Genomic DNA, 12,186 nt, shown 5'->3' on the forward strand with positions numbered 1-12,186 from the left:
CGTAGTGTGCGTATAGGGAGAACCGGGCCTGCACATTCCATCCAACTTTCTATCCATTCATCTTCTTCAGACCATTCACTCATCCACCCATTAAACTGTTTATCAACATCCATTAAACTCTCTGTCTATCAACATTAATTAGACGATCTACATTCAACTTTTAAACAATCTACTCTGTCTCAGGCTTTAAGCACACTCTGGCTCTCTTAAGACTAGCCAGTTAAATTGATTACACCTGTATCAACTACTCTCAGAGAGCTGTATCAGTGTCTCTCTTAACAAGAATATAAGGCACATTCCATCCAACCTTCTATCCATTCATCTTCTTCAGACCATTCACTCATCCACCCATTAAACTGTCAATCAATATCTATTAAACAATCTGCCTATCAACATTCATTAAACATTCTGTCTATCAACATTAATTAGACTATCTACATACAACTTTTAAAGTATTTACTGTGGGTGCCTCTCAAGCAGCGTTTATATGCCCTCCCTCGCTCCTCGATCCTCAATGATCTACATAAAGAAAGATCAGTGAGGATCGAGGAGCGAGAGAGGACGCGTAAACACTATATGAGAGGCACCTTCTGTCTCAGGCTTTAAGCATACAATCAAGACTACAGATCCTGTTTCACTACTTCCTCTGTCCACAACTGTTTCAAAATAAAGGTCCTCACTGCAATAATACACTATTAAATCATTTAACCATTGTAAATACTCAACTATTTAACTGTTCAACCATTCCAACTGTCAGTTATCAACTATGCCTCCAGTCAACTACATGAAAACTCCATGTACCTAGCAACCAACATATCAACCATTAAAATTAAGCGTTTATGACCGTTTCCATAGTAACCAACATGATTATACTGCAGTAACTTCTTGTTTCCTGATAGTGGCCACCATGGATACCCTAGCAACAAATGTTTCAAAATAAAAGTCCTCACTAGCAAGTTAGCTAGTTAGCATGGTTAGCATAGTTAACATAGTTAGCATAGTTAGCATTTTTAGCATAACTGCAAAAAACATCAACTAACTTAGCTAATCAACCTGGTTAGCATTGTTAGCAATTTTAGCATTGTTCGCATAGTTAGCATTTTTAACATTATTGCTAGAAATCATCAGTTAAGTTAGCTAATCAACCTGGTTAGCATTGTTAGTTTAAGTTAGCATTGTTGCCATAGTTAACATTGCTAGCATAGTTAGCATTTTTAACATAACTGCTAGAAATCATTAGCTAAGTTAGCTAATCAACCTGGTTAGCACTGTGAGCATAGTTAGCATAGTTAACATTTTTACCATTACTGCATGAAATCAGTAGCTAAGTTAACCAATCAACCTGGTTATCATTGTTACCATAGTTAACTAATGATTACTATTCATGTTAAAATGTTAAGTTAGAACTGGGAATGTTTCAGCTTTAAACTGTCTACCTTCACACTATCAACTCTCTGTAAACTATGCAACCACCATGTTTACCCTAGCTACACCTTAGTAACCATATCTACATTATCTATCTATTTTTGCATTTCATGCACTGGTAATTCCTTGGAATTGCATTTCTAGTTACAGTGCATGCAAATGCACTGTACTGTTCTTCCTAGACTTCTTATTACAGTGCATGAAAATGCACTGTACTGTTCTTCCTAGTCTTCTTATTATTATTATCTTTATTATTATTCCGCTGACAGCTTTTTCTAACCGCAATTTCTCTTCAACCGTTTAACTTAGAAACTTCATTCAAACTTTGTAACGTAGGTATTCTAATGGATCGGGTTGCTATGATTTTTCAACTTTGTAACTTTTATACTTTTTGAACTATAAATTAAAAACTATTAAAAATTTCCCCATAGACTTAACATTGGCCTCTATGACATCACAATCAGGTCGTTGAGCAATTAGAATCTTATGTCAGGTGGCCAGCCCCACCTGCAGCAGCCCTCTCTCTCTCAGGCTTTAAGCATACAATCTCTCTGTGAAGACTACATATCCTGTTAACTGTTTCCTCTGTCCACAACTGTTTCAAAATAAAAGTCCTCACTGCAATAATACACTATTAAATCATTAAACCACTGAAACTACTCAACTATTTAACTGTTCAACCATTCCAACTGTCAGTTATCATCAACTATGCCTCCAGTCAACTAAATGAAACCTCCATGTACCTAGCAACCAACATAGCAACCATTTAAATTAAGCGTTTTTGACAGTTTCCATAGCAACCAACATGATAATACTACAGTAACTTCTTTATTCCTGATAGTGGGCACCATGGATACCCTAGCAACTACTGTTTCAAAATAAAAGTCCTCACTAGCAAGTTAGCATTGTTAGCATGGTTAGCATAGTTAGCATTGTTAACATAGTTAGCATTTTTAGCATAACTGCTAAAAATGATTAGCTAAGTTAGCTAATCAACCTGGTTAGCATTGTTAGCATTGTTAGCATTTTTAGCACAACTGCTAAAATGATTAGCTAAGTTAGCTAATCAACGTGGTTAGCATTGTTAACATAGTTAGCAATGTTAGCATAGTTAGCTGATGATTTCTAGCAGTAATGCTAAAAATGCTAAGTTAACTTATCAACCTGGTTAGCATTGTTAACATAGTTAACATTTTAGAATACCTGTTAGAAATTATTAGTTAAGTTAGAACAGGAATGTTTAAGCTTTAAAATGTCTACCTTAACACTATCAACTCTCTTTAAACTATGCAACCACCATGTTTACCCTAGCTACACCTTAGTAGCCATATTTAATTTTTTTTGCATTTTCATGCACTGGTAATTCCTTGGAATTGCATTTCTAGTTATTATTATTCCGCTGATCGATTTTTCTAACCGCAATTTCTCTTCAACCGTTTAACTTAGAAACTTCATTCAAACTCTGTAACGTAGGTCTTCTAATGGATCGGGTTGGTATGACTTTTCAACTTTGTAACTTTTATACTTTTTGAACTATTAAATAAAAACTATTAAAATTTCCCCATAGACTTAACATTGGCCTCTATGACATCACAATCGGGTCGTTGAGCAATTAGAATCTTATGCCAGGTGGCCAGCCCCACCTGCAGCAGCCCTCTCTCTCTCAGGCTTTAAGCATACAATCTCTCTGTGAAGACTACATATCCTGTTAACTGTTTCCTCTGTCCACAACTGTTTCAAAATAAAAGTCCTCACTGCAATAATACACTATTAAATCATTTAACCACTGAAACTACTCAACTATTTAACTGTTCAACCATTCCAACTGTCAGTTATCATCAACTATGCCTCCAGTCAACTAAATGAAACCTCCAAGTACCTAGCAACCAACATAGCAACCATTAAAATTAAGCGTTTTTGACAGTTTCCATAGCAACCAACATGATTATACTACAGTAACTTCTTTATTCCTGATAGTGGGCACCATAAATACCCTAGCAACTACTGTTTCAAAATAAAAGTCCTCACTAGCAAGTTAGCATTGTTAGCATGGTTAGCATAGTAAGCATTGTTAGCATAGTTACCATTTTTAGCATAACTGCTAAAAATGATTAGCTAAGTTAGCTAATCAACCTGGTTAGCATTGTTAGCATAGTGAGCATTGTTAGCATAGTTAGCATTTTAGCACAACTGCTAAAATGATTAGCTAAGTTAGCTAATCAACGTGGTTAGCATTGTTAGCATAATGGGTAGCCGTGGTGTACTGGTTAGCGCACCAGGCTTGTAACCGGAGGGTTGCCGGTTCGATCCCCGACCAGTCCACCATGGTAGAAATCATTAGCTAAGTTAGCTAATCAACATTTTAACATGAATAGAAATCATTAGTTAAGTTACAACTGGAATATTTCATCTTTAAACTGTCTACCTTCACACTATCAACTCTCTGTAAACTATGCAACCACCATGTTTACCCTAGCTACACCTTAGTAACCATATCTACATTATCTATCTATTTTTTGCATTTTCATGCACTGGTAATTCCTTGGAATTGCATTTCTAGTTATTCTTCTTCTTCTAACGCACGCAAATCAGCTAGAACCGTTTAACGTAGAAACTTCATTCAAACTGCGTTACGTAGGTCTTACTTACGACATGTGTGCTATGACTTTTCAACTATGTAACTTTTATACTTTTTAAACATTAGTTAAAAACTATTACAATTTCCCCCATAGACTTAACATTGCTCATTATGACATCACGGCAGCAATTAGAATGTTACGCCAGGTGGCCAGTCCAGGTGCAGCAGCTCCCTCTCTCTCTCTCAGGCTACATACACTGGCTCTCTTAAGACTAGCCAGTTAAATTGATTACACCTGTATCTGTATCCACTACTCAGTAGAGAGCTGTGTCTCTCCAGTCTACAAGAATATATGGCACATTCCATCCAACTTTCTATCCATTCATCTTCTTCAGACCATTCACTCATCCACCCATTAAACTGTCTATCAACATCTATTAAACAATCTGCCTATCAACATCCATTAAACTCTCTGTCTATCAACATTAATTATCTACATTCAACTTTTAAATTATTTTCTCTGTCTCAGGCTTTAAGCACACTCTGGCTCTCTTAAGACTAGCCAGTTAAATTGATTACACCTGTATCAACTACTCTCAGAGAGCTGTATCAGTGTCTCTCTTAACAAGAATATAAGGCACATTCCATCCAACCTTCTATCCATCCATTCATCTTCTTCAGACCATTCACTCATCCACCCATTAAACTGTCAATCAATATCTATTAAACAATCTGCCTATCAACATCCATTAAACATTCTGTCTATCAACATTAATTAGACTATCTACATACAACTTTTAAAGTATTTACTGTGGGTGCCTCTCAAGCAGCGTTTATATGCCCTCCCTCGCTCCTCGCTCCTCAATGATCTACATAAAGAAAGATAAGTGAGGATCGAGGAGCGAGAGAGGACGCGTAAACGCTATATGAGAGGCACCTTCTGTCTAAGGCTTTAAGCATACAATCTCATTAAGACTACAGATCCTGTTTCACTACTTCCTCTGTCCACAACTGTTTCAAAATAAAGGTCCTCACTGCAATAATACACGATTAAATCCTTTAACCATTGTAACTACTCAACTATTTAACTGTTCAACCATTCCAACTGTCAGTTATCAACTATGCCTCCAGTCAACTACACGGAAACTCCATGTACCTAGCAACCAACATATCAACCATTAAAATTAAGCGTTTATGACCGTATCCATAGCAACCAACATGATTATACTGCAGTAACTTCTTGTTTCCTGATAGTGGCCACCATGGATACCCTAGCAACAAATGTTTCAAAATAAAAGTCCTCACTAGCAAGTTAGCTAGTTAGCATGGTTAGCATAGTTAGCATAGTTAGCATTTTTAGCATAACTGCAAAAAACATCAACTAAGTTAGCTAATCAACCTGGTTAGCATTGTTAGCAATTTTAGTATTGTTAGCATAGTTAGCATTTTTAACATTATTGCTAGAAATCATCAGTTAAGTTAGCTAATCAACCTGGTTAGCATTGTTAGTTTAAGTTAGCATTGTTACCATAGTTAGCATTGCTAGCATAGTTAGCATTTGTAGCATAACTGCTAGAAATCATTAGCTAAGTTAACTAATCAACCTGGTTAGCACTGTGAGCATAGTTAGCATAGTTAACATTTTTACCATTACTGCATGAAATCAGTAGCTAAGTTAACCAATCAACCTGGTTATCATTGTTGCCATAGTTAACATTTTAACATGAATAGTAATCATTAGTTAAGTTAGAACTGGGAATGTTTCAGCTTTAAACTGTCTACCTTCACACTATCAACTCTCTGTAAACTATGCAACCACCATGTTTACCCTAGCTACACCTTAGTAACCATATCTACATTATCTATCTATTTTTGCATTTCATGCACTGGTAATTCCTTGGAATTGCATTTCTAGTTATTATTATTCTTCTTTTTACCTTTTTGTGCGCGCTATTCAGCCCGAACCGCTTAACGTACAAACTTGGTTGAAACACCGTTCAGTAGATCTTCCAAATATCTACTAGACAATCTATTTGACATTTTTGAGAAGTTTATACTTTTTGAGATATTTGTAATTAAAAGTGTATTTTCCCCCCATAGACTTTAATGGAGAATGTGATGTCATAATGGGCCAGAACATAGACATATATACATAGACACCGCATTGGACTCTAGAACGTACGGCAAGAGCGCCGCCATATTGCTAGGGGCAATGTCGACCGATAGATCAATGGAAGCCTATGGAGAAACAGGTGTCTCTGAGTGGAAATGATAGGATAACAGACCCTGTGGGCTTTGTACAAATCGTAGCGCCTTCTAACCATATGGGAATGGCCTTGTACATGTAAAATTGCACGTTTATGTTTTCTGTTGTTGTATTTGACAGTCTTATAAAGGCTTGTAGAGAACAGGTTTTGAGTTGGCTAATAGTACTGACTAGTGTGGCAAGGCTAATTTCACGTCAGTTAACTATGGTTTTGTTGTGAATTGAAGGCAAATTAATTCTGAAACGTAACGTTACTCATGTAGTCACTTTATTATAATAGTATTCATACAGCCTTAACCTGTCTAATTTTATGAAAGTAAGTTAGCCTACCTGTTAGCTCGTTGCTGCCATAGCATAACGTAACGTAAGCCGGTCCAGGACCGGATAACTTCAGAAAAGTGTCAATTTCTTTGCCCTATTGAATTGTTAAACCTTCCATTTTCTGGGGTAATGTAAAGGCAAACGTTTCCACTTGTCAAACGATATCCGTATGATCTGTGTCCTGTTACTGTTGTCAAATGCCGTCATTTGTATGTTGGTTGTCAGACAGCTTGCAGTAGTAGTGAAATGGTAACGTTCGAAGTGGCAGAACTGACGGCATCTCCTATTTTAAACCATCAAAACGGCCAAAAGTCATAGTTTTTTAATGAAACGATTATATGTCAAATATTTAAATAAATCCGACAATATATTTTAATGAGTTTGTGTGTGTTTTGAATTGATCTCATCAAAATGTTTATTTTTTTCTCCACGTAAATAGTATTATTTTTTTGTTTTCTTAACTTAGTTTAGCTACTTGTAACCATGACATATAATTTATGCCCATCGATTGAAATATTTATGAGTTATGAGGACTTTATAGCCCAAAACTCCTTCAGCTCACCATAGGTCTCCATTCATTTACGGGGGAATGTTGCCCCTACCAATATGGCGGCCGTATTCCACGTTCGTTCTAATAGAACTCAGCGGACATGCGGTATCTACCTTTATTCCACTGCTTGGTTGAGTTCCCCATTGTCCTGCGTTCTATAAGGGTGTGCATTAACTTTAGATATACGCACGGCTATGAAGTAGTTCCATTGTTTTTGACCGTATCACACTTGAATATTAATTCGCCAAACTCGTTGTGAAGTTTAAATGCACTGTCACGTTACATAGAAGCTGTAAAATACAGACGTTCAGATCATAGTAACGTTTAGCATATGACAGAGGTGTCATTTAGCTAGTTAGGTGGCAGTAGGCTAAGAAAAATAGCAATCTTTCAAAGGTAACGTTCATCAGAATCCTGGGATGTGCCAGCTTGACAACGGGAGATTAGAACTAACGACTGGCTTTTGGCCATAGCAACCATCCATTTAGAACTAGTAACCGCAGTTTGAGAAATTAGTTGAAATGTCTCTGGGGAAAGTAGTTCTACAAACAATACCGTTCTAGCGATTAAAACAATTAAATTAGCACCGGAAACGAACACAACGTAAGTGGCAACAGTGGAATAAGCGGGATAATGGACTTCACGCCGTGCGGTTATTCAAAGTTAATGCACTTTTCTAGACGGAACGTCCCTCCGCTTCGCGTCGGGCCCTATTTTTTACAGTCTATGGTCGGGCCGTATCACCGTCTAGAACGTGCATTAAGTAAGGGATAATGTATAGAACGCCGGTCATTATCGGAAAATAATTCCCGACAGGACGGACAGAACCCCGACGCGCAGCGGAGGGGTTTTGCTTCGTACTGAAGGGAATTATTTTCAGATAATGACCGGCGTTCTATACATTATCGCGCTTATTATATGGCTACTTGCCAAAACGAGAAAATCAACTTATCTCAATGTGTCTTTAGCAATGACTTGGCTACCGTTTCGTGGCTTCCGCAACAACTAGCGGAGTGAACCCGTTGCCATTGGCAGCGGTCATTATACCTTCGGAGCGGTCAATATGCAGATATAACGGACCGGTAGAACGTTGAGAGGCCCATTCAAAGTGAATGGGAGCTCCCTCAACATTCTAGAGAGCCATATAATAACTTTGAATAACCGCACGGCGTGTCGTCCATTATCCCGTACATATATTATATCTATGGGCCAGAACTCTCAGTTCCCAGTCTAGTTAGAACACTGCCCTGTGAATCCAACTGTCACTTTTAATCAAAGATTCTAGAACAGAGTTCCACTTTAGAATGTTTGGCTTTAAGCATCTCTCTCTCTCCCTGAACTACACATCCTATTGAAGTGTTTCCTGTGTGTCAAAATAAAAGTCTACCCAACAGATTGCATCCCCTCGTGTAATTCCTCGGGAATTGCATTTCTAGTTTTTATTTGCATTTTACTCAAAGTCCCAACTTTTTCTGACTTGAAGTTGTATATCTACCACCCTCCAACCTGTTTGACTGTCTCAATACTATCTTTAGCTGGATAAAAGAACTAAGAAATGCTGCTGCTCTGCCCATCTGCTATCCATTCCCACCTCTAAGCTTCATTCCATGGGTGGCCGGGCATTCAGCATGGCTGGCACTAAACTCTGGAATGCCTTGCCACTGGCACTGGCACTTCTACCTTCCAAAACATGCTGAAAACACTTATGCTTACGATGAACATCTTCCCACTGCCTCAAAAGTGCTTTTATCCGTAGTCTGCTTTTATTTTATTTCCTCCATCATGTGTAATCCCTCTTGTAGTACTTTTCACACGTCTTTCTTTTTACTGTGTTCTGTGTCTGTATCTCTGTTCTCTGGTCCTGTGTTTGTGCTTCTGTCTGTCTAGTTCTGTCTGTCTAATGTCCTTGAACTCATTAATTGTAAAGTCCCTTATCAAAAGTCCAATCAGATTTTGGAACCCAAAATCCTACATGATTCCAAAAGCAACAATCCTATTTGGATTGTCCAAAAATATATAAAATCTGATTGGAATCCGATAGGATCCCAATCCTGTAGGATCCCTTTGATTCCAACATCTGTTTGGAATCCTACAGGACTTTTTGATAAAGGGGTGCCTTGAAGGCACTTACAAATAGAGTAGTATTAATATGTGCTCTGTCCATCTCATGTGTTCAGTGTCTGTCTCCCTCGCTCTCTCTGGCTCCCACAGGAGGTGTCCCTGGCTCTGTTCTCCGAGCACCAGCTCTGCTTCTCCTTCCTGATGTGCTGCCGGATCATGCAGATGGAGGGTGGCCGCGCGATGCCCGGCTGCCCCACACGCGAGCCGCTGCCGGCCGAGGAGTGGTACGCCTTCCTACACACGCCCATGCTAGCCAGCATGCTGGCAGGGGTGGCGACAACGACGATGACGGCGACAACGGCGAAGACCCGCGAGCCCCCGGCCTACGCCCACTGGCTGACGGAAAGCATGTGGACCCAGTGCCAGTACCTGAGCGCACACCTGCCTGCCTTTTCCGGCCTGTGCCACTCTCTGCAGGCCAACCCTGGCCACTGGAGTGCCTTCCACCAGGCTGACGGCCTCTACAGCTTCCTGAGTCAGCCGTACATGGAGCCAGGCTCCAGCTCTACGCCCACAGGTAAGTGACCTTAGACTTCAAAGGCTTCAGGATGATGGTGTGGTGTGGTGACCAGTTGTTTACTCACTGGCACTCATGTATCATTTCATGGCAAACAATGTTTTGTTCAAACAAACTGAGTTGTGTGTATCATTCCATGTAAAAGCACACAACCTGATATGGGAGACGTACTGTCTTTGAACAGTTGTATGATTTCCATAGCAGTGAAGTCCCCTCTCTGGTCTTTTGGCTCTACATTTGATCACCAAATTAGGGTAACTATGGTAACACTTGTTTATTTCATGTGCAATCAACCTGCTAGCACCTGTGGCGACCACACCTGTCAGCATCAAACAGATCTCAGTGTTTGCATGGGAGAACCTGTCTGGCTTCCAAAGACTCATTCTGGTGTGTATCTGTGCCTGAGTGGGTGTGAATGTAGTCTTTGTAGTTTTGATATGCAAAGCAGACAGTGTTTATGATGTTTGGCCTCCCAGAAAATGTTTTCATGTTTTGATACAGTGTGCCCTACTCTTGACAGTCAAGTTATGTGGCAAGCCTGTGTCATTTACATTGTATTTGCATATAAAATAAAAGATAATATAATATAATATAAATATGTAAGATCTTCCTCTGTGTTCATGAGATGATTTGTATCTGATCATTCCTGAATTTCAGGGACATTTATATGTAACTATTAATTTATAGATTAAGGTTCTGCGAGCAGAGCATCTCATATCAGCAGTGAGGAGTTTTGTTTCGGGAAAGTTTGGAGCAAAGTATGCCGAAGGGAGTAAGATGAGTCTGCATGATGTCTACGAGCACTCCAGATCTAACATCCCCATCATCTTCCTCCTCTCACCGGGTACACACATACATACTTACACTTACACACACATAGAAATGCATACACACACACACACACACACACACACACACACACACACACTCCCCCGCCTCACAGAAGCAGAGCTCACTTTTTTTCTGCTTTGCTTTGTTCATCTCTTATATGTGACCCTTTAAAGCGAAATCAGTCACTTTGCGCACAACGTTATTTTGAGGTAATCCACAATAAACAAACTTCCGGGTTAAAATGTTGAATTTCACGTTTTCGCATAATTCGAAAGTATACACAGTCTACAGTTTCATATCGTGAACTAATTTCACGGAAAAAAATACGTCTTGACTGTTAAACCCGGCGAAGATTCAACACATTTGCAGTCATTCCCGTTGTTCACGCTGCTTAAAAAGGTGATTTCTCCTCTTCTGGCATATCGTGACAGGAGAATCATGTCAACTTTGGATGCGGTTATCTTAGCGATAGTTTGTGTAATACCTTCGATATACATATCATTGGAAAGCGTAGTTTATGGTCGTTCACGTGAGCACAATAACTTAATTGTGTACATTTTACCGAAACGACTGGTTTCGCTTTGCAGGGTCACATATGTGCATTTGTGTGTATGTCTGTGTATGTATATGAGTCCACGTATGTGTGTGTGTGTACATATGAGTCCACATGTGTACGTGTGTGTGTGTGTGTGTGTGTGTGTGTGTGTGTAGGCACAGACCCGGCCTCCGTCTTGCTACGCCTGGCCCACGAGCAGCGCGGCAGCAGCCTGCACCTGGACATGGTGTCCCTGGGTCAGGGCCAGGGCCCGCGGGCCGACGAGCTGGTCAGCAAGGCCCAGGTGCTCAAGGGCCGCTGGGTCTTCCTGCAGAACTGCCACCTGGCGGCCTCCTTCATGCCTCGCCTGCACACCATCGTCAACTCGTCAGTAGTCTTGAGGGATCGAGCATGACACACGCTCACACTCAGTTGAATTTCTGTTGTGATATGTTATATATTTTTGTTATAATATAATGTATGTAATATATAAATGTGTGTGTGCTGCCTCAGGACGTTTCCATTTGTATTTGCTGTAGTCTGATTTTTGTGTACGTGAGGGAGTGGTCAGTGAGGGGTGTTCTTGGCTGTTCTGTTGGGCAGGCTGAGGTGGAAAGGTTCTGACCTGGACCCACAATTCCGCCTGTGGCTCTCGTCAAAACCTGACCCGGTCTTCCCAGCATCCATACTACAGAGGGGCTTTAAGGTCAGACTGTCCTGCACTCTCCTCTTATCAACTCAAGTCAAATTTATTTATATAGACGCCTAGTGTTTGAGTTGTGCTACTACAAGTATGTTGATGTGGATCAGCATCTGAGATGTCCGCCCCTGACATGGAGTGTGTGTTGTGGACTGCAGGTGGCTGTGGAGTCTCCCCAGGGCCTGAAGGAGAAGCTGTTGCACATAGTGGGCGTCAACGGGGAGGTGACCGACAAGACCTTCAGCAAGGCCGACTGTGGCCCCGCCTGGAAGAGTCTGGTCTTCAGCCTCTGCTTCTTCCACGCCGTCGTGCAGGAGAGGAAGAAGTACGGCACCCTGGGCT

The 12,186-nt window shown here is 40.2% G+C and overlaps 1 protein-coding gene across 1 annotated transcript in view; it reads left to right on the plus strand.

Moving 5' to 3' along the window:
• The window catches only part of LOC134067987 (dynein axonemal heavy chain 6-like), a 37,013-nt gene that overhangs the window by 20,166 nt on the left and 4,661 nt on the right, over nt 1-12,186 (plus strand). Inside the window, exons 14-19 of the mRNA XM_062523479.1 lie at nt 9,352-9,778; nt 10,080-10,165; nt 10,466-10,622; nt 11,321-11,531; nt 11,748-11,850; nt 12,003-12,186. The exon at nt 12,003-12,186 is cut by the window's right edge and continues 38 nt beyond it. Of these exons, the coding sequence (XP_062379463.1) occupies nt 9,352-9,778; nt 10,080-10,165; nt 10,466-10,622; nt 11,321-11,531; nt 11,748-11,850; nt 12,003-12,186 (1,168 nt within the window). The remainder of the gene's footprint in view (nt 1-9,351; nt 9,779-10,079; nt 10,166-10,465; nt 10,623-11,320; nt 11,532-11,747; nt 11,851-12,002) is intronic.

This window comes from Sardina pilchardus, chromosome 20, assembly GCF_963854185.1.
Source record: "Sardina pilchardus chromosome 20, fSarPil1.1, whole genome shotgun sequence".
In the NCBI taxonomy this organism is placed as follows: domain Eukaryota; kingdom Metazoa; phylum Chordata; class Actinopteri; order Clupeiformes; family Clupeidae; genus Sardina; species Sardina pilchardus.